Source organism: Spodoptera frugiperda, chromosome 25, assembly GCF_023101765.2.
Source record: "Spodoptera frugiperda isolate SF20-4 chromosome 25, AGI-APGP_CSIRO_Sfru_2.0, whole genome shotgun sequence".
NCBI classification, from domain to species: Eukaryota; Metazoa; Arthropoda; class Insecta; order Lepidoptera; family Noctuidae; genus Spodoptera; species Spodoptera frugiperda.
Window position 1 is genome coordinate 1152994 of NC_064236.1, and position 23551 is coordinate 1176544.

General features: G+C 38.8%; 1 protein-coding gene across 2 annotated transcripts in view; it reads right to left on the reverse strand.

Moving 5' to 3' along the window:
- The window catches only part of LOC118263552 (chondroitin sulfate proteoglycan 4), a 32999-nt gene that overhangs the window by 6199 nt on the left and 3249 nt on the right, over window positions 1–23551 (reverse strand). The window contains exons 3-24 of one of the 2 annotated variants that reach the window (XM_035575627.2): window positions 22479–22625; window positions 22038–22181; window positions 21708–21889; window positions 21277–21484; window positions 19012–19167; window positions 18108–18335; window positions 16649–16936; window positions 15179–15376; window positions 13178–13284; window positions 12380–12515; window positions 11674–11849; window positions 10777–10936; window positions 9415–10620; window positions 9145–9326; window positions 8392–8545; window positions 7755–8249; window positions 7148–7343; window positions 6286–6441; window positions 4294–6152; window positions 3961–4199; window positions 1407–1557; window positions 316–463 (exon numbers count right to left, since the gene is read on the reverse strand). In XM_035575627.2, coding sequence (XP_035431520.2) covers window positions 356–463; window positions 1407–1557; window positions 3961–4199; window positions 4294–6152; window positions 6286–6441; window positions 7148–7343; window positions 7755–8249; window positions 8392–8545; window positions 9145–9326; window positions 9415–10620; window positions 10777–10936; window positions 11674–11849; window positions 12380–12515; window positions 13178–13284; window positions 15179–15376; window positions 16649–16936; window positions 18108–18335; window positions 19012–19167; window positions 21277–21484; window positions 21708–21889; window positions 22038–22181; window positions 22479–22625 — 6876 coding nt within the window. In that variant the 3' untranslated portion in view covers window positions 316–355. Of the gene's footprint in view, window positions 1–315; window positions 479–1406; window positions 1558–3960; window positions 4200–4293; window positions 6153–6285; window positions 6442–7147; window positions 7344–7754; window positions 8250–8391; window positions 8546–9144; window positions 9327–9414; window positions 10621–10776; window positions 10937–11673; window positions 11850–12379; window positions 12516–13177; window positions 13285–15178; window positions 15377–16648; window positions 16937–18107; window positions 18336–19011; window positions 19168–21276; window positions 21485–21707; window positions 21890–22037; window positions 22182–22478; window positions 22626–23551 lie in introns of both variants that reach the window. The other variant, XM_035575619.2, reaches the window with a different exon arrangement.

Consider the following 23551-nt stretch of genomic DNA (forward strand, 5'->3'; position numbering starts at 1 on the left):
TGAATTTTCATACAACAGACATGTAATAACATTTATTTAATGTAATGTGAGGAGCTTTACATTTATATATGTAAAGCTTACATTTCTTGAAAGCACATAGTACCATTGAATCGTATTATGCACTTTTAAGATGTTTGACGCCATTTTATCATATTTTCACGTCAAATAGCATAACACTTTTTCTTAAAAAATCTAATCAATAAACATTAACAAAACGATTATTTCATTGATTATTTCATTCTATTGAATAGTCCAAATTCTTTATTTTTATTAAGAAAACTACAGAATGATAACAAAAGAGCAGTAGAAACTAACCTGGCCTGGTCGACCTCGGCAGGGTAAAGGTGTCCTTGGGTCAGACCCAGTACTGGTTGCGCCGCAGCATTGGGTTCGAAGGCGCCACGCCCGTCGCCCGCACGGGGTACGCAGACTCGCTCGCCTCGTAACTACTCCAGTCTTCTGCCTGTAACGACCCGTACTGATTGTTTCTTTATTATTGTACCTTGTACTAATTGTGGCAGAGTACATAGTCATCAGCTATTTAAAATTCAGACAGGACGGCAAAACGGCAACGGCAGGCCCAAAAGGAGATGGCGGGACGAACTCAACAGCTATTACGAGGATTGGCCGCAAAAAGCTTTAAACAGAGAGGAGGAAGGAAGATTGGGAGGCCTTTGCCCTGCAGTGGGACGATCATGGCTGAAATCTAAATCTATTGAAAATTAGGTAAAGATACAATAATTATTAAGTACTATAGAAGTCTAGGTACTTAATGGTACGGATGCGCCCAAGCAAAATTCAGAATGCGCTACCGAATGCCTTGCAAATGGTGCATACCTCAGCGTGAACGCACTACTGAATACTTAAATACTTTAAATTTACATTTATCACATTTGTTAACATGATAATGTTAAAGTTGTAGATTATAAGAATATATATAACTCGATGCGCCTGCGCACAGTTCGCAAGGCGCTTGTGGCTCACAAGCGGCGCACGAGTGTCATATTAATCATATGTCCAGTTAATGAGTTTTCACCAAATTTAATAAGACATATACGAGTAAACAACTGTACTTTTGGTTTAGCCGCGCCTTTACATATTCGATAATCTTCTATGACACAGAAATGTGTATGTAAAATACATCATCGGCATCAGGAGAAAGATTTTTACGAATGAACAAAGGTAAACCTTAACGAATTTCTATAATCTTTTGTTTTGTTGGCCAGCTTATGGAACGCATTTACAGTCACAGTTTAGAGTATGCTACTAGCCACCAATCATGATCTGGTGGAAATTATAAATAGTGCCACGCTACAATTGAATTTAATAGACTCTTCACACAAAATACCTAGAGAAATGTAGAGAGAATATGAGAAAGAATAAAATACTATTTGTCAAACACTCACATCAGTATGGTCGTCGGTTCCATAAGGATACCTGGCGTTGAGGTCGGGCAGCGCGGCGTCGGCTAGAGGAGTCACCTTGCAAGCCACGCTGCCGCCTGATGGAAGCGGCGTGCTCGCACCAGTGTGGACTGACTGCTCAGACGACACGTAGCTGTGAAAGAAGAATTGAAACGCTAAATATAACGATTTTAGAATTTTAACACAACCTCATGGAACCATGGCTTCACAGTAAAACTGACGTGAAACAACTTTTGTGTTCACCGTATGAGTGAGGTTACCGAAGACTTGACTGCACGGTGAGTGCGGTGGCTGGGCAACTGGCTGCCGCGCAACGTGTAGCTGGTTCGATTCCCGCACGGAACAATTCTTTGTGTGATCCACAAATTGTTGTTTCGGGCCTGGGTGTCATGTGTATGTGAACTTGTATGTTTGTAAACGCAACCACGACACAAGAGAAAATCCTAATGTGGGGCAACGCTTTTATTAAAACTGAAATGAAAATGAAGGCCCAATTCTTCCCCTCTTCAATCACTAATTCCCCATTCCTAACCATTACACAATCACAATAAAATTATCATTGTATAGTATAAAGATATCATTCATATCTATACTAATATTATAAAGCTGAAGAGTTTGTTTGATTGTTTGATTGTTTGTTTGTTTGTTTGTTTGTTTGAACGCGCTAATCTCCGGAACTACTGGTCTGATTTGAATAATTCTTTTTGTGTTGGATAGTCCATTTATCGAGGAAGGTTATAGGCTATAAAACATCACGCTATACCTATTAGGAGCGAAGAAATAGAGGAAAATGTGGACAAAACGGGGGAAATTATTAATTCTTGAGGGCTTCCGTTGCGTGCGCTGCGAAAATGGTTCAAGATACGAAAATTATATGTATGAAAGAATTATTCCTCTTAAAATGATCTAAAAAAGTCCGCGGCAGTATATGTCTATCTTTTAGGATTAACTTACTAGAATCGTTTTTATGGTAATCAAACTGGGTCGCAATTAATGCATTATTTGTTAAGAGTTGTATTAACGAAAAAATATTGATCTTTATCGAAATAAATGTGTTATTCATTAAGATTATTTAATTGTGAACAATTTTGTCTTTGACATCAATAAAATTCAATAAACATCTTAGAAGATATTACAATTTTAAAATAACTCCGATATAAAATTCACCCGCGCCGCATGATGTGCGAAACACGACGCTGCTAGGAGGAGAGGCATTGTTTGCGAACGACGCGGAGCCTGGTGTAACTATACTCAAAAAAATTATAGTCTTACTAACGAAGTAAAACATTTTTTGACCATTGACCATCGAAAGCGTTTGTTTACAGCGTAGAATGGCAAAAAAGCGGTTTACCACACGCCCACATTTTATTGTGGCTGTCTAACAAAGTACAACCAGATTCTACGTATAGTGCAATAATATCGGCTGAAACATTTGACAAACAAAAAAATCCAATTCTTCAATTTATTGTCATAAAAATATGATAGGGTATAAAAATATGGCTACTCCTGCCTTGGGTGAAGCGAGAAGGAGTGTAAAAATCACCCCGTTCTGATTTGAGCCGGGGCCCCGGAAATCTTTTACGTTGTCTGTTAGACTATTGGGTCCCATCTGTAGTGGCCTGGCTCTTTGAGGCGCGCACAGAACGCGACGCACGGTACGCACGGGTCTGGTTTTGATCGGGCGACGAGCTACTCTTACTCGCCGTCCGCAGACCCGCGCTTACGGTGGCCGGGGATCGTCACGCGATTCTCGACGCCCGGAGTGTCTTCTGCGGCGGCTGGGGCGTGATGAGGATCGTTCCCTCACGCGCTCCGCTAGGATGACTACTTCGCAGAAGGGGGAGACGGCGTCCCTTTCCCCCTCGCTCCGCACCTTGGCCTGAACTAGAGCCGGACGTGAGAGGTTACCGTCGCCATTCACATCCCTAAGGACATGGCGATGCTCAGCACATGCAATGCATACTGCCACTGTATGCTCCACCATATCTTCCGGGCGGTCCTCGCAATGACGACACCCAGACGAAACGCCCGGGTGTTTCCTCCCGCCGAATTCGAAACAGGTACCAACCGAAACTTCCGTGTCCGGTAAGTACCTGCGTCAGGCGGTAGGTGAGTACGCCGAGACGCCTCTCAAACCACTCTTCAAAGAGGGGACTTATCACTGCTATAACGCGTATGTAGCGAGCCCATCTAAAAAGTACCCTAGGAATTTTATTTCTGAAACACAAACCGGGGTGGCGGTTACCCAACCTATAGGCGCAGGTTTTCGGAAAACAGTGGAAACACATATAGTATAGAAATGAGTGTGGATTGTTCCTTATAATCATAATCCAGTGCTATCACGAATTTTCAATGCACAAATTAACCGTGGGTAACAGCTATAATTTATGAAGCTGAGAAAGTTGTTTGCAAAAATAAATATAATGCCTAAAATAACTATTCCACGCGGACGAAGTCGCGGGCACAGCTAGTACATAATAAAGTCTAATATTGTCAATTGAAACAAAAAATATCGTGTATGGTTCACTCCACTAACCGTTTTATGGGCGGAGTGCCTTGTGAAGGCGAAGGCATTAGATGCTCAGGCGGCCTCGGCAGTGGTATGGGAGCGACCGCACCCTGACTCTGGCCGTGGATCTTCACAAGAGCGTTCTGGTCCCGCATGACATATCTCCTGCACTTCAACAGGCCGAATATCACCACTATTGCGAGGACAGTGCCCGATAGAGCCATCAGGATCATCATGTAGTACGAGGCTGCTTCGCCATTGGCTACCTGTAATGTACACACAGATTCGGTTACAATATTGTTGAATTTCGTTTCTACATAATGTTCGATGTAGTGTTAATGTTTGCGTAGTGCTACTTACAGGAACTCCCTCATGACTCTCAGGATCGTTAGGACCAGGCAGATTCTTCTTCTGTCTGTTGCCTATAATAATCTTCACATCACCGACCGCTGGCTGGAATATTGTCGCGGCCAATAAAAACCTAAAGCTATCCTCGAACCCATTCAGTTCGTGCACTTTCTTCTTAGTTACGAAGTATATTACACCCGCTTTCACATCTTCGTGTGTGAAATATGCTACTTCTCTTTCCCTAGCACTAGTTTTCTCCCCTGAACTTCGGATTATCTTCTTAAGTGTCCCAAACCGAGGTTTCCTCAGTAAAGTATACACAGGGTCACTGGCTGTGAGCTTCGCCAGTCCACTCGCATCCATTGTACGGAGTGTGATCCTGGCCTTTTCCACTTCAACTCGCAAGTCGCCCAACGTCATCAAAGGCTGTACAATAACTTCTATCGTAAAAGGCCGCGTCGCGTTACTATTGTGCACGTACGCAATCAAATCAAAGCTATCGTTCGCAGTCGTCATGTCGTTCTGCATGTAAATCACGACTTTCTCCATCAAATCTTTGTGTGTGAAGTACGACACTGGGTTCCGACCGACATACACCATGCCATGGAGCGGCTGTCGAGTAATGTTGTACAGAACTTTTGACGTCTTTGCATTGGTGTCCACGTATATCTGGTCTGTAGTAACTGCAGCTACATTAGAACCCTGTTGCAAGTATATCGGATGCAACGACGTAGCATTAAGAATTACTGGAATTACATCAATAGTAAATACTGTATACGTAGGCTTGAACTGTCCGTCCCACACTCTAAAATAGAACGTAGCTGTTTGCAGTATTCCAGAATGTTCATATATTACTCTGCCGTTGTTTATGTCGTCTTGCGTGAACTTGTTGATCGAATGTGCATCGTCTATTGTTTGATTTTTATCCAACATCACCATCCTGCCTTGCGTTGGCCCGCTTATAATATCGTAGAAAATTCCTGCCGGACCGGTATCAGCGTCTTCGGTGAGTAAATCGTTTTTGGTGATAGTGTAATTCTCGCCTTGTACCACTTGTATTTGTGGCGTGTCAGTGAGTAGGCGGAACGGTTGGTCGTTCACCGGGGTGATGTGTATGATGATACTCACATTACATAGAAGGACATAGTCAGGCAGAAGGAACAAGGCCATATCAATTTTGTCCTGTGTTGTATCCGAATCGTCGTGTTCATAGTTCACGACTCCACTTTCAATTTGAGACTGGGTTAAAGACGTCATGAAAGGTTTCAGTTCTCCGTGTGAGGGCTGCGACCACTGAGCTTCGATCTGAGGCTGCCTCAACCCAGCTTGCGTTTCTAAATACGTGATAACATTACTAACATTTACTTTGATTGGCACTTTATCTCCTTCCTGCACCTTTATGGGAGGTATATTGACGTATTTCGCGAGCCCTCCGGATGACACAGAAATGTCTATGTTGAAGATTTGATCAGTGAGCGGTTTTGCTAGAGGTGCTTCCACGGTGAATATAAATGAGTCGTTCGTGTACAAATCTGAGAATGGATGTGTGTGTTCGTAGAACACGACTGTGTTGTTGACATCTTGTTGGGTGAACTGCTTTATGGATCTGTGATGGCTTTCCCCGTTCAGCATTATAAGCCTGCCCAACGTAGGAGCTCGTTCTATCTTGTATATTATAGTCCTCGTAGGATCAGAGCATTTAGACATTAACATGTAGTTGTTCAAAGGTTCTCTCATGAGTGGGAACACCTTCATGTTATGTTTTCTTGTTAGTTTAAGTGATACTGACTTGGTGGTTATTAGGAATGTTATCTTGGATAGCTCATGTAGCCCGTCAGTGACGTTGAAGATCATTTTACCCTTTGTGCCATCTGTAACAAAATTATAGAGATGTGAGCTTTTAGAAAATAAAACCTGCGCTACGAAATACTACATAATTTTTGGAGTTCACGATAAATGATTATATTATTATTATAACTATTTAAACAAAGTCCAATAACTTACTTTTATGGACGAACACAACTTTTCCCTTATCAATGTCAGCTTGGGTGAAGTGATGTACAGCGGTGTCGAGGTTGCCCTGCATGGCGATGTATCCAGATACGATGTCCACTACACGCACTGTTACATTCTCGGGAGGAGTATCGATGTCATTCACATCTGGAAATCAATTGTAAAATTATTTGGTTAAGAGCAAAGAAGTAGACGGGTAAAGGTAAACGATAAAGTTAAATGTTAGATTGAACGCACTAATCTCAGGAATCAATAAGAATCGAGCCTGTTTTTAGCTACAGTGGCACCTAACAGTACAAGTACGGGTCAGTTTAGGTGCTTATTCACGCTAAGAAACATAACATTTGACAACAGCATCGGTTTACCACCCTCGAAAGCTACGAGAACGACACCTATGATATGACGAAACGTTGAAACTTCCGTGCAGCGGCCCCTTGGACCAACATGGCACAGCTACATCAGACAATATCTTCGAAAATCACGAAAACGACACTCGTGACGGAAAATTTAAAATTTCATAAAGACACCATCTTGGATTTACATTTTGACCATACATGGTGATCAGTTTTGTCACCCTTGAAAATCATGAGAACGTCACCCATAAGAAAACTATATTATTACGTCTACGTAGTAACTAGTTAATATTTTTAACTATAAATTGACGAACAGGAGCATAACGATCACTTTGTTACATTACGGCTCCCCATATTGTACAACGCAAAACACGTAGACTGGTTGTTCAGTCATTGTATTGCTAAACTCCCCCGGTTATCTAAACGGCTAGCTATTATGTAAAACGGCAGATTATACAATCTTCCTGAGACATTATAAAAGACAATACACAAATACTCACAAAGCTCTTTGGTGGTGAATGTGAAGGTGCCTCCCTCCCACACGCAGAGCCCAGTGTTGGCCGCCACGATCGGCGGCTCGTCGTTCACGGGCGCTATGTTTACGTGCACGTAGAACGGCTCGCTCTCTTTACTGCTCTCTGTCATAGCCACCAACTTGAACGCGTCTGATGATTCTTCTGACCCATCGTTTATGTACTGGGGAAACGAAATTGAGAATTTATACGTGATTAAATTAAATACATATAAAAAATATATTATAGAAGTAATCACTTTACTAGGTTAATCACTTAGGTTTTTGATAGATAAACACCAATATGATCACAGGACATGGAATATTATTTTTTTTTTTTTTTGTTACGACGATGTACATAAGGAAATCTAATAAAAGATAGCCTATGGAAGTCACCAGTTAGGTGTCGGCAAAATTGGCCAGTGTGTAAAGGAAATGAGTTGAAATTAAAGTAATATTTTCTTATGGTCTGATGGTAAAAATAATAATACGAAATACATAGGTAGGTAAGTAGCCTACATACACATCTCCAGTACACACAGTACAATGCCCATTACATAAACATTACTAATTTCAAAAGAAATAAAAAGACATACCTGAATATTTCCAGAATTCAGTTTCAACACAGGCAACAAATTCAATTCCTGATCCGCCATCACAATTTTACCATACTTCGGTTTCTCAACTACTTTGTACGCAACCACTTTTCCTTTGTAATATTCTGTAATCGTTCTGAACAAATCTGGTTTCACGCTCACAGCTTCGCCTTCGACGACGGTGAGATTGAAGGCATACACGTAGAAATGTTCAGGTATGATAACCACGTTCAGCTCTACGTCACGAAGCCACACAATTCCATTAGTCACATCCATTCGGATTCTGTCCCGTGTCCGGTTAACCCCTGACTGGACGTAAACCAGCCGGTTTGCGTTAATAATCGATTGGTCGAATACTTTAATGTGCACTGGCTCTTCGTTATAGTTCTCCAGCTCTAGAGTGCCCGGTGTGGTGGTGATTTCGAGCCACCCGTGATAAGGTCCGTCTGTTACTTGGTATACTATGTTTGATGGTTCGATTTGGGGATGCATTACCTGTAAAATAACAATAATATAGATATTTCCTTTAATAGAACCAGTAACATGTTGGGGTAAGTTAAAAGACAATGCCTTTGATGCATGATCAAACAATAAACAGCATAATATTAAGAAAAACCAAATAAAAAGGTTTATATACCTCCAAAATATCCTTAGTGACATTAACACTGGTGGATTCTTCGACCACCAGCGGCAAATTAGTAGTGACACGCAACGGTTCCCAGTAACTGGACGGAAATATCTTTATCACGTACACACCTTCGCCCCAAGTGTCCAGACACATCACTTTGAATCTGTAAACATAATGTATGAGTTGTATTCATTGAAGTATTAGCGACTGATTAAAAGTGTTTTAGAAACACGATAATATGTCCTAAGTATTCAGTGTTTCGACACTGATATGTGATTCAATGTCCTTAGTAAAAACAATGCTCCTTGTGAGAATAATTTAACCTCGGAACTTTATCACATTTTCCTACAACCAGTCCAAAGCAATATGTTTCTATGGGCCTCTAATAACGATCAGCGTGAATTCATCTCGCTGTAAGAAGTACATAATATGTCGAAGGAAGTTTGTAAAATCTGCCGTATTACACAACAACCAGCCATTTGAATAACTAGGGGCGGGGGTGGTCATAGACAGAGTGGTATTTACGCTCCTGTCGTTTACATGGTCAAGATGTAAATCCAAGATGGACATATTTTCCTGATGAGAACAACTTTGAATCACATATCAAACTTGAATCACATAATTATATCAATTCTACTAGATACATATTGCATGAATGTATTATGATTACCTTTTAAAAACACAATACAGGTAATATTAATTTAGAAACATTCTCAAAACACCTTTAACATTCTTCAACGTTAGCAAAAATTAAATACCTACCTGAATTGATCAGTAGGAGTCTTCGGTTCCCTGTGCCTGTAGGCAACTCTGCTGGCTGTCACATCCAGCTGTGTGAATGTAAACGCTCCTTGCCCCTCTCCGACCTCGATAGTCCCGTGTTTCGGTTCCAAGGTGATTTCGTAACGAATGTCCTCTTCTAAGCAGTTCATATTGGTATCAACCTAGAATATGTATAAGATTGAAGCTTAAAATAGAATAATACTCTTAGGTAACAAATCCCAATAAATAAATATATAAAGAATATTTTACCTGCATATCTCTTGAGGTAATAACTACAGCCTTCCCATTTTCGACAATCGATCCGTTGCTTGGGTACATTCTTATAAAAGGAGGTGACGCCTGTATTTCTAAGTTACCGTTAACATCGAACAACCCATCCGATATCCAGAAGGCCATTTTACCGTACTCTTTACCTTGATGCTTGAACAACACCAAGTTCTTATTGATATCGTCTTGAGAAAACTGCGCTATTTGCTCCGAAGGATTGTCTGCGCGGAATATTCCACCGTTCGGAGGATCTTTGATGTATCTTTGAACTGTGTAGATAATATCGGATGGTTTTGTATCTAAATCTGCGTCTGTGTAGCTCAAATCTCGTGCAGTGATTAGTCTCGCTCCTCCATGGACGATGTGAAATACATTATCGTTAGCCCTGACAGGACTGTTATCGTTTTTCAGTATAATGTCGATGTGGAACACTCCAACGTATTGGAAGTCTTCAGGTTCTGGACTCAGAGCCATGAAATGGAACGAATCGTGTCGACTCTCAGAGTCGTCGTGAGCGTAATACACTCTGTCGGAATTCAGTTCTTCGAGAGTAAAATAAGTCGTGTTATCCCGCGCTACTTTTAGGATATCGTTGATTACTTCGATTTTTCCGTGTTTCGGTAAATGTGTGATGTTGAATATTAGGTTAGTAACTGCATCTGTGCGGAAATTGAGGTGTGTGGCTGGTATGACCATTCTAGAACCTTCAGTGACTTGAAGCCGTTCTAATGTAGTGTGAACTCGGCCTTCCGTCCTGTCAGATGAAGGAGAGCCTGGCGTGTGTCGTATTGTCATCACACCGGTGATATTCTTGCATTCTGTGGCTCCCACTACGAAGGTAAACTCGTCTTGGATGTGGGAATACGCTCTCCTATGTAGTCGATACCAGAGCTGGTCTGTATCAATGTGCTGCTGTGTGAAAGTACTATGCATTTGTAGGTGATGTTTCCCTGATGATAAATGCAATATACCGTACTTCGGAGGTCTCAGTATGGTGTACACGACTCGGTCGCTCGGTAGTGCGAGAGGGTTAGTCTTAAACGTAAGGTGCTGAGACGATATGAAAGCCTCTCTCGTGTTATTAAGAACTAGTTCTTCGTTCACTGATTGGTACAGTTCGAGTTTTATAAACGTTAGTCGAAAATCGTAAAGTGTGTTCGTACGTATCGATCCCACTGATGCTTTGAACTGTGGACAAAATTATAATGATGTAATTTGGCAGAAGGCAATAATATAGAGAAATGGCGATAAAAACCTAGTATTGAACATTGTTTTTCTAACATTTAACAGGCTTGCGATATAATCAACGGTGGAGTGTAAACTATATTACTTTAATATTCTTACCTTAAACTCGTCATGCGAAGGATTTCCAAGTAGATGCATATATCGCACCCGACCAAACGTCACCATTTCACTGGTAAACGAGTCCACGGTCTGCCAGGTACCGTCCAGTACTCGTAGACGTTCCACCACGCCAAACTGTGGCGGCTTCACTATGTCGTACCTTCAATGTAAATACATGAAATATGTTACAAAACATATTTATAAAAGCGACATGACACATGAGAACAAAAACTTTTATATCATCACATCTACAGCCTATAAGTTAGTGGCCACTGTTGATCAAACGCTTCATCTCACAGAGAGAAGGTTTCAGTATGCATCACCAAACCACACTTGCTCAATGTGGGTTAGTAATTTCAAACTTATAATAATAAAAAATTATAAGCCCAGGTCCTTAGGGTTTCCTTACAATGTTTTTACCGTTTGTCAGTGGTGTCTAAATATACCGTACTTGAAAGTACACATAACACGGAAATAGTCACAATGGCACGAGCTGTTAGTAGGCTTCGAACCTGCAAACTTCATACATGAGAAGCTGGCGTCTTGAACCTCCGGGCCAACACAAACCAAATTATGCAACCATTATGAAATCTATTAGAATAAAGAAACCAAACAAAGGTAATAGTGACTTTGTGAGGTGAATGACAGATACATTCGTATCTGTCACTCCCGCGAGTATAGTATGAAAAGACGAAAGGGGCTACACATTTGATAAAGACCGGACCGTAGCGCTGTCTGACATACCTAAATCTTTTAAAGTGCATTATTTAACCGGTCTGCCAATAGTGAAAAATATGGCAAAGCCCCTATAAGTAAATGTGGCCTATAGATTAGCAGGGAACAGTCACTGTCACAGTGGGAACTCTTTGAAAAAAATTATGAATGAAAAGTACTTACTTCACTTGTACGTTTGTTTCGTCAGCGTTGGTCGTGAAGGTAAGGTTGTCGGCTGAGATGATTGCGTAGGAATTGTGCACCAACTGCAGTCCCGTGTTGTTCACTAGCCGTACTTGTAGCGGCACTATAGATATTCGTAGGATACCAGGTCCGCTTGTCTCGATACCATCGGATACCTGTGGAGTGGTGATATAATTTATAAACATGTGTTGCTGTAAGTTTATAACATAAAACTTCATCGCTAAGTCCTACCATTAATCTTACTGAATTTCAAATATATCTACACTAATCTTATACTATTATGAAGAGTTGGTTCGTTTGCTTGTGTAAACGCGGGAAAGTGACACAGGTGGAATGATAGGAGAAGGGAAGAGGGTAGGGGTAAAGGTAAGGCTAGTAAAAGGGGGAAGGCGAAGAAATTGAGGTGTGGTTAGGGATAGGCGTAAGTGTAGTGGTATGGGAAGGCGTAGGGGTGAATGAGGGTAAGGGGTAGGAATAGAATTACGGTTAGTCGTGTGGGTAGGGGTAGGAGTATGGGTAGAGTAGGGATAAGTAGGGATAAGTAGGGATAGGGAATGGGGAAGGGGTAGAAATAAAGAACATTTAATGCTCATAAATTTCACGGGAACCAAAAGTATGTATGTGAAAAATTTTATCCACACAATGTTTTTGGTAAAAGTTAGTTAATAATAATTATGTTCCTCACTTGTAAAGTTAATCTAAGCGAAGTCTTGTTGAGTTGCTTGTCGTTTGTGGTCCCGTGTACATAAGATATGACTCCTGAATCAATGTCCTGCTGAGTGAAGGAGTCTACCGGTTGACCGGACATTTCAATGTGGCCACTGTTGACAAAATAAATACTTAATTTCAAATCTTTTTTTAAACTGACATGTCACGAGCAGACAAATCTTTGTCTTGTCAAAGATTTGTCTGCTCGTGAACACCCACCCGCATTTACTCCAGTTAATCCGTGATCATGGCGCTTGCAACAGTGCCGAAATATCGGAAACTCACCAAATTCAATAAACATGGTAAATATCCCGTCATAAGTTCTAATTATAATTTCAAATCATTAGCAGGAAACAGGGTATAGACACTGTACTGTAAAAGCACTGGCAAACTGCCGCAGCTTAGATTTCTAGCTGGAATAATTCTTTTAAATTACTTCAGGTAACAATTGGAGTGGTCATAAACTTATAGCTGGAGATTTATTCCTGAATCAAATGAGTTAGTAATACCATGGAGTATTCTGGTTTTATAAATTCCTTATCAGAGTACAGACAGGTTACCGGAGGCCCTATCTTGCCATCCCCAATCCTATAATATTCAACCTGACGCACGCAATGTACTTGTAACTCCTCTGATGTTTCGAGTGTCCATGAGCAGCGTTGATTGCTTACTATCATATTGTGATCCGTCTGGTCGTTTGCTGGCGTATCCCATGGTGCATACCAAACAAAACGTGGGTATTATAGTATGTGAAAGATTTAGTTCAAATACTGACCTATTAGCTTCATTCTTGCCATGTAGCACAGTGTACAAGAGATCTTCGGGCGCTGTGTCAGGATCCTCAGCCTTCAATATATCTGAAGTGATCACCTTACGTGTGCCCTGTAATAGTAGTGCAATAGATGTTAATGAAAGGATGTAGTGCACACACTTTGACTAGATATACCTATATGCTACTTGGTCATCATCTGACGTCGCGTCAACTTGTGACCACCAAATGATATGTTAAGGGTGCTTTTTCACCAGAGAGGTGCAATACGTAATATTCATATTTATTTGCGGGTTGAATTCTCTTTCGCATTGAAATTAATAGAACTAGTGGTCGCCTAGTACCATATACGATTTAATTTACAATACCACTTAACATACGTTCAAGGATAATTTTTATTTAACGATTTGCTATTAGTTTTGTGAAATTCAAATATTAATATATTCCGGCGCATCATGAACAGGAAAACTCTATTCATATGAGACGTGAGATTTTGACGTTTTGTCAAATACGATCAGATACTATGCATGATAGTGTGTGTAATGTTTTATTTATTGATTTAATGTACTTTATAAGTATTATTTTTGAAAAATATTAGCGTTCTGCACTTCTCCTACACATAAACTCTAAGTGTACCAAATTTTATGCTCCTACGTCCGCGCAATATTCGTAAGAAGGGGTCCAAAGTTTTTGCTTCACGTATTAATATATAGATATAAGCTATATTGCTTGCTGTTGAGAATTGTGTACTAGCCATTTTACGTGATTTAGTAAAATAATCTATTCAATTCGAGTTAAAAGTTATAATTCATGCACAGTCATCAGCGTACAGTACGTAGGTACGAGGGTACACAGTAAATAGGTAGTGTAAACCGTTAAATGGTAATAAGCATTTTGCATTCATTACAAAATAATTGGCTATGTGTCGCCCGTGTGTTAGTTGGAAATTGTGAACATAATATATAACCAGATATCTATGCAGAATTATATCCAGATACGTTTAACTAATCTAACGTTACTATGTGTATCTAATAATATTCTTTGAATGGGAATAGCCATTTAGAAAATTTACAATTTGGGAATCGAATATTTTGACATTGTTGGATATCTTGGTATTAAGCCACATATTTTGACTCGAAAGATTTCACGACAGAGATTGATGCCTACTGTCTTTTCTTCTTTTTTCATTTTTTCTTTAGTAATCGTTATTAATAAATACTAAACAATAGCATTCCAAAAACAATAAAAAAATAATCAAATAAAATTAAAAATAAAAAGAAATCATTAATCTAAGTAAATTAGTAAACTAAAAATACATTATACTCACACAAATAAATTAAATATTAATTGGTTGTGCTTTCGGTGTTTGTGGGGCAAAATAATGCATGCAACTACACAAAAGCAAACAAAAACATTATTCGAAGCTCTGCACACATTCTGAAAATAATAAAACAATAAAATAATAAACAAAACTGTTGAACAAAAAACAACAACGACGACGATTAAGTGAATACCAGCAGGCTTTTAATTCAAACCATGCTTATCGTGACAACTTGTTATTTATCGTGCAATGCTTGCTTTCAAAATACTATTTCAAGCATACATTTGGTATTATGATTAGTGGTTACTTTCATAGACACTCCCTGAAGTATGTAGCTTCAACTTTAATAACTATTCTGTATGTGTAAGTACACATTACTATTTTTATCACGAGTAGCATACGCAGGCGCCGCATCTGCGCACGCTACTTATGATGAAGAGTCCCTTGTAACTCGAAACTAGTAGAGCTTTTCTCCATTAATTTACGAGAGTAAACCCCAATTTTTGTTAATTTAGTATATCTCACGATAGTTATTATAAAAACATTATTATCTTGTACAAATCACAGTTTTGAAATAGCTTAAGCTGCTTGCGCTCAGACGTAATTAAAAAAAAGAAACTTTATTTTAACTACTAAGTGTTTTAACGAAACTACTCATGGCATTGCAACTAGTTTATGTCACTTACCTGAGTCAGCCTCAAGACTTTGCCTGGCAATAAGTTTAGCACTGGCGGGTCGTTGACCGGCGTGACGTTGACGTGTAACACGAAGGTATTTCTTCCTTGAAGATAGCTTGGCAATGTGAACTTTGTTTCAGGAATCAGTTCCATGTCCAGCACAATCGCGTCCTGATGATTTTCTGAACCATCATGAACGTAACGAACCTGTGGCAAGAAATAACACGTTTACTATATAGTTAATACTGGCAGTGCTCTCTGCAACTGTACTGCTCGTAACTATAGGCCCCTGTTGTGGCCGAAAGTAGTCGAGTTACCACATCGAAGAGTAACGTGCGTATGTAGTAAGGGAGGTAGGGGAGGGATGGGCACTTTTTCACAATTTAATGCATAAAAAGTCAGATTTTGTAGATAATCTACATTTATTGCCACTTCCTATTGCTCCATACTTTTGGCTAGATATCTTATAAAGAACTTTCTTATAATAATAATCAGTCTCCTAATTAGGAGGTAATTAAAAAATTAAGTCAAAAGTGCCCAAGGCTCCCTATGGTAGGGAGATATGGGCACACCCGGTGGGAGGCTTGGGCATGGCCTGTAAAACACTTAACATCTATAATAGACTCCAAAAACAAACGTAATAACAACAAAAAAAAAAAAACATCTTAAATATATGACGACTTATCTTAAATTAGTTATAACCCGTAAAGGCTTATATTTATATTTATCAGCTGTTGGTTTTATTTTTGATCCTTTTAATACCTCTTCTATGGCTCGTAATATCAAATCTTTGGGAATTTCTCGTCATAAACCTTTCTTTTTGAATCTTTCTGTAATTAAAAATAGTTCAAATAGTTTAATTATAGCAGATAATTATAATTTTTAAAGACCTCTTGTACGCAATATAAAAAAGAGAGCATTGGCCATGCCCAAACCTCCCTCACATCCGAATGCCCATTGCTCCCTCTGTACACATTTTCAACACAATTTACCGGCATTTTTTTTTGTTTAGGTATTGAAACGTGAATTTTAGTTTAATTTATTAGTTAGTAAATATACAATAGATATATAATAAAAAATACACATACCTTTCGTTACTTTTCTCTGTATTAAGATCCGAATCCACAACAAAATATTTACTTTTACGAGCGCATAATCTTCAAATGTGTTTGTGTTTAACAACTGACGGAAATAACAGATATTCTATGGATGAACAGTTTTGCCAGACGGTAAAGTAAACTACCAAATTAAGAAAAAAGAAAAACCTATGACAGGATCAGAATAAAAGGGGGGTGCCCATGTCTCCCGACTGCCCATCCCTCCCCTACCTCCCCTATGTCCCGGTATAATTATGTGATTTAATATGTATCAGGATGAGGAAATCTTAGAGGCTCTGGTTTGAGTTCAGTATGCTAGGAGTATTAGCGTAATTAATTCTTTAACAGAAATAATACTTTTGCAATATAAAACGATTCTTACCTTATCCCGAGATAAATCAAGCAGTGTAAAGAACTGTTTGGATTTCGTTTCTCCTTCAATAAAGTTGTACTGTTGCGAATTTCTTTGTAGAGAGAGGTCGATGGCTATCCTGCCGTGTTGTGGTGACTGAGCGACGTGTAGGACTACGCCTGACGGGCGTACACCGTACTTGTGGTGGTCGAGAACCACATCTATATTCTGTGTGGTTATCACTGAGACACCCCCTTCTTGCACAGTTAGGGGAAACAGTGCTACAAGCTCTAATTCACTGCTTGATTTTGAAAATATCTGTAATTGAAAGTTATTGTCAATATTAAGTATACATTTTATGTACGTATTCAAGAATAATTGCCAGAATAGACAGAAATATAAAATCAATTAACTTTATGTATGTATGTAATTTTACTTTAACGACTAATATAATAGGATGTCGTAAATAGTAGTCTGGCTATTCTTATGAGATGATTCTTAATGTATAATCCATCATATTACATTACGGCAAACCATTTAGAAAAGCGGGGCTCTTTTGGGAAACGGCGGCTGAACGACTAGCCCGATTGTTAATGCGAAACGTTCGACAATAATATGTCAGCCTACGTTTAGCTTCATTGTAATTACTTTACAATATTCATAGTCTGGGTGACATCAAGTATTAAAATAAAATATTACGACAATCTTCCGTCATGGGTCTCGTTTTCGTGGTTTTCGAGTGTAGTGAAACCGATTGTGTTGGCGAAATAAATCTATGATGGCCGTTTCACATAATTTTCAACATTCAAAACGACTACGACAGAAAATAAAATTAAAAATTATACAACGGTCATCTTTGCTTAAGATTTTGACGGCACCATCAGTTTTACAACCCTTGAAAATCACGAAAACGACACCCATGACGAAAACATGATGTTTTGTGCAGCGGCCATTTTAGATTTACATTTTAACTATACCAAGATAAATCCAAGATGGCCACTGCTTGAAATTTTAATTTTTTCGTAGTGTTTCGTCGTTTCGTAGTTTTCGACCGCGGAGAAACCGAAGGTGCTGTCAAATTCATATCCAAATCCATATTTGAAATTTTGGATTTACATTTTGACAGCTACATCAGTTTTATCACACTTGAAAACTATTAACACGAAACCCAATAAGAAAATAATATTATTATGTCAAAAAATATATTTTGTAACTATGAATTGACGAACAGGAGCATAAAGACTACTCTGTTAGGTACATTACGGCTAGCCATGTTGAATAACACACAGCTATAGACTGCAGCTAGTCGTTCAGCCATTGTATTGCAAAAACACCCCTGGTTTTCTAAATAGTTGACCGTTATGTAAAACGGTACAATTTACAATCCTCCTGCGACAAATATAATAGACTTCTAAAAAGTGATGGAGTAACTAATAATCAATAGTGAAAAGGTTTAGATTTTTCGTTTAAGGGTTGTAAAAATACAAACCTTATACTTTTCAGCGTAATCAGGATTGATGCACAGATCGGAGTCACATTTGCATGTAAAGTGGTCGACGCCGTGTTGTTCGCAAACGCCTTGAGGTACACATGGTGGGTTACCAGGACTCAAGTGGCAAGGGTACCACCATACGCACTTAGGACTCACGCCGTAAGTTACTACGGCGTTTGGGAGCCCATAGATTTTCTCGTCCACTTCTATTGGCTTGATGCAACCCTAGAAAAGAGAGTTTTACTTAGATACCACAATATTATTTCGCAAGCAAAATATTATTTTACTAGCTACTCCCGTGCTGCTCTCGGCTCCTGTAGATCGCAGCGTGATGTTTTATAACCTGTAGCCTTCCTTGTTCTTGGCTCGATAAGACTATCCATAAATACTCATTTAGAGAGTCGGTCTAGCAGTATTTTTTTTTATATTGGGACAAGCCCGCCGCTTCCTCCCATACCGCTGCAACTCCTGTAAGCCAGGATCTACAGTAGATTCAAACATGAAAACACCGGAACACTGAAGTCCGGCGCGTCCCAGGGAAATGAATGACTGTCTTGGATCCCGCAACGAAACAAATCAGAAGATGTTATTAAAGGATAAGAAAAAAGAAAACGATAGTTTCCACTTCCCTCGGTGAATTTAATGCGGGAGACAGAATGACTTAAGCCTTAAGGCACAAAAGAGACTGCACAACTGGGAGAAGCCCAGTCGCCAAGCACCACGGAAATTTTACTTAAAACTAAAATACTAAATGGGTCCTATGTGTGAGCTGTTATGCTTGCTTCCAATAATAGGTATGGCAAAAACGCCTAAACGCACGTACAACTCAGCAACTCTGCTGTCGAACATTGGCACCATGGTGAATCAACGGTCTAGCAGTATAATAAAAAATAAAACTCACCATGATACTAGAGTCAGCAGCTTTGATGCCTTTCGTGAAGGCTCTCTGCTGCTTCTCACTGTCTATACCCCCGAGGTAGAACGAGTCTGACAGATCCAAGTACCTCGTGCCACCGCTCTCAATCCGCGTGTGCATCGCTATGTTGTCAACGGTCAACTGAAAGAGTGTGGTTAGGAGGTTAAACAACTTTCCATTTGCATATTTCACTTACAACTGTTTGTTTCAGATTTCGTTAATACTTTGACAGGCACAGTATCTATTTAATACTCAAAAGTACATTTCAAAGAAAATTTGCACACAAGCACATTACGCAAAAATAAAGACAAGCTTTGAAACAAGGCGCCTAATATTAAGTCTAATCGAGTCACGCATGAAGCAAAATTTTACACACTATTGCAGAGTTTTACCACAATAGAGAAAAATTAATCTTTAATTTATGAAATTGGATGTCGCCAAGCGGTAGATGACGTTTATTCGCCTAGCAAAGTTCTTATCGCAAGTAATAAAATTTATTTACATTCATAGTGACTTGGGGTAACGACATTCGAAATGAAAAAAGTAAGGGAAAGGTCCCGTGTTTTAACTTTTGTAAATACTAAGTACCGGTTAAACCTGATGCCTAATATTTTTAAACTCTAAAACCTCACGTCTATATGGGATCCGAATGATCTAAGTATATTTCTAGACAATCAATAATCAACCCATAATTCCGTTTTGGACAAAAAAGACCAATACACATTTTGTATAAGCATAGATTTGTCCACAAAAGAGTAGCCTGTCCATTAACTCTGCCTGTATTCATCGGCTCGGAAAATGTTTCTACTTGTATCTGCTTGATGTTCGCTCAAGCGGGCACAGCTTTGATTCATCGACAGCATCCTTACTAATATGATAAATGCCAAAGTCTGCTTACTTTTCTTTCTTTTTTTTTTTTGATGTCGCTATTATTTACATTGTATAATTTTTGTGTGTTTAAAATATTCGGTGGTTGGAGAGTTGTTCTTATAGTGTACAGACTATTTAATTTTTATACCTAGTCGTAAATGATAATAGCTATTATTTGTATTGCGACTATTATTATTTGCGACTGTTTTCAAGGGCACATTTTGCTGATTCGTGCTAGCTGCGTTAATAATAATTTCGCATTTGTTTATTATAATTAACTCTTATTAACTACCGTATATGTATGGGTAATAGATTCACCATCCTGGTAAAATATAACTGGTAAAACGTAAATTACATTATATACTAAGAGTACATAAGTCTGCCTACCCGTTTGGTGATTTAGGATGTGATGTAACATTATGTTATGTTTTATGTGCATAATGACGTTTAACATTCTTATAACAAATTGTTAACTCTGTCGCAGTGCATTTGAATGCTTCGCGCGCTTAAATTTCAATTATTTTATGTATAAGTTCTTATTGAAACCCGTTTAAATTAAATATCGCAATGCTATTAAATTCTCAATTAAAGTTTAAAAAGCCATGGCGTACAAATTGTCATAATTTAATTTTAAGCTGTGTCATGTCATTCATATAGAAACTATTTTTTTATCCACTATTGTTAGTAATACAACAGATTCAAATCTATCTTTATATACTGACTGACTGACTAAGTTTTTTACAAAAGTTAACATTATATAGATATGGCAGAAGAATATCCAAAAGCTAGCATATTTCACACGTATTTACTTTTTAATGCTTAGCGCAAAAGTTACTGAAGCGCAACTCGTTGAAAATTCGCATCGTTTTAAAGCTTGTATTAGCCTTACAGTATTGAACAAAATTTTCTTATGACGCATAGCAGCACGCTTAAATCGAATGCCTCTATTTATAATTACATTCTAGGTACAATGGCAGGAAGCAATACATAAGTCATACAAGGGTTATCAAAAACATTATTTAAGAGACATGTAAGATATTTTTAGCAAGCACAACAAAGTTCATAGGAGTTTGTGATAGGATGATGTCGGATAGGCAATGGAAAAAGGACACAATGACATATTGTGAATGTGAAAAGAATAATAAGAAAATATCGGATTTTTATGAGATAAGTCGGTAAACGAGCAGACGAATCACCTATTAATAAGCAATCGACGCCGCCCATGGACACCCAGTACACCTGGGGCGTCACAAGTGGTTAGCGGATAGGATTTTAGGAATTTGGGGATTAGGATTCGGAGTTTGGGGATTTGGGGTAGGATGGTACCCGCACCTTTTTATATTTTTTTAAATATACATAATAACAATAAACAAATCTCACCTCAATCATGGAAGGATAGAAAGACAGGTGCATTTTGTGCCACTGCCCATCATTGACTCTCACTGTATGTACAATCTGACCGCGGGCCATTTTGACCCGTATCACTCCTTCTAAGATCTCTACAGCCAGGAAATCAGAGCCCCGACCACCGCCAGCGTTGTAAAGAATAATCGCATTCTGCGCTATAGTTTTAAATTCTATTTGCCACCTGAAACATTAAAAATCATTGTTAAATACATACTGCCGTACTCAAAGTCATTTAATGATTACTTAAATTATTTCTTAGTAACGATTTTGTTCCGAAAACAATACCTAAGGAGTTAATTAAATGATCATTAAACGACTCTGAGTGTAGTGGTTAGATTTGCATTTTTAGAGCAATTCGTATACATCTTTTCTATATTTTGTATTCTATATCTCTTTTTACTTACTTTCCTCCAGCTCTAGAGTTTATCTTCGGCAGTATAAGATAGGCCCCCTCATCAACGAAACTAATGTCCGAATTAAGGTCGGCATCGAACTCTGGAGCGCAGTTCCACGTCACACCTTCCACGTGGACTGAGCCGGAGCGGCTGCGAGCTTTCTCAATGATTTTTACACCATTGTAGTACACCTAGAAACGTGAAATACGAATTATATTAATTGTTAGTTTTCTGAGTACAGGTACTGTTTCGCGCTTCATGGACTAATTTCAATTTTATTCAATGTTCTGAGAATTATATGGCTTTGACTGTATATTTTTGAACAATATATGTACTTACATCTTCCATGCAACCACGGAAGTTTTCCATGTGTCCCAAGAATAGCTCGGAGAAGTCACCCTGGCCTCCAAGGAAGATACCGAAATGAATGTTTAACTCAAAGAAACGCCCTGGCAGTCTTTTCTTAACTGCCGATTCATCCACCTGTAATTACCAACAAAATAAATTGTACTAAGTATAGCTAAGTAGAGGTAGATCAACATTTATGAAGTATGTTAGAACAATACTACACTCCTATATCTTGATGAGATTTTATGCTAATATTAGCATATATGTCTGCACGGTTGACTGGGCAACTGGCACCGCAACGTGTCGCGGGTTCATTTCAAGCTTAGAACAATTCTTTATAGATATTTAATCCGTATATGAATTTGTATGTTTGTAAACGCACCAACGACATTAAAAAGTTGAATAGGTACTCCTTTAAAAAAAATGTCATACCTTCATAGTAAGGTTGGCTTCACGGCGAATGATGCTGACGTGATGCCATTGCGAATCATTCAAGTGTATTCCCTTGGCAGACGACAGTTCACTCTCGCCTGCACCAAGGTTAATGTGTAGTTTCAGTCTGCCGCCTTCCAGACGTATCTAGAAGAAATAGATGAGAGAAATAGATAAATCATACGTGTGTTGTAATTTGCAAACATTTTTGACGACCGTGGTAGTTCGTGAGTCTTAGTAATCTTACTAATTTTATAAATGGGAAAGTTTGTGTGTTGTGTTAACCAAAAATCATCGTGTACTCAGATAAATAAATGAATGCAGGAAAGCTCTACTAGTTTCGAGTCACAAAGGGACTCTTCATCATGAGCAGCGTGCGCAGACGCAGCAACGTCGCGCAGCCATCGAAGTAGGCTTTAGGTGAAACTAGTAGAGCTTTTCTCCATTCATTTACGTGAGTTAACCGTGATTTTTTGTTAATTTAGTGTGTCTCACGATAATTATTATAAAAAAAAAGATTGTGTGTTTGAATGTATGTTTGTTAATAAATAACGTCAAAACAGTGGAAGGAATCGGGATGAAATTTAGAACGGCGGTAGATTACGATTTGGAATATGACGTAGGCTACTTTTTATTTCACGGGAACGCTGGCAATGCTACTATTAGAAGGTAGTAGGATGATACTATTAAGAGGGGCCCTTTTTAACTTCTGACTACGGATCCCAAAAACAAAAAGTCCGTAATATCTACAAGATAAATTATACTCTTTTTAATCCATCGATATTGGAGTAAAAGGCTGTTCAAATAGAACATAGAAATCCAATAACGTTGCAAGCAAAGCTCCACTTTATTACGTTTTCCGAAGTAACTAATTGGTTACATGCTGAACACCTTGTTTGCAATCACAGTTCATCTCTTTGCTGTAAAACGTATCGATTACCGATAATTGGTTCGCTTACTTTTTGTTTTTCCTATTACGGATTGGATTCACAATTAACAGTCAGTTCCACGGTAGCTTCACGGGAATTTGCCGTGTTCGTACATCTGTCATAATTATTATTTGAACGGAAATT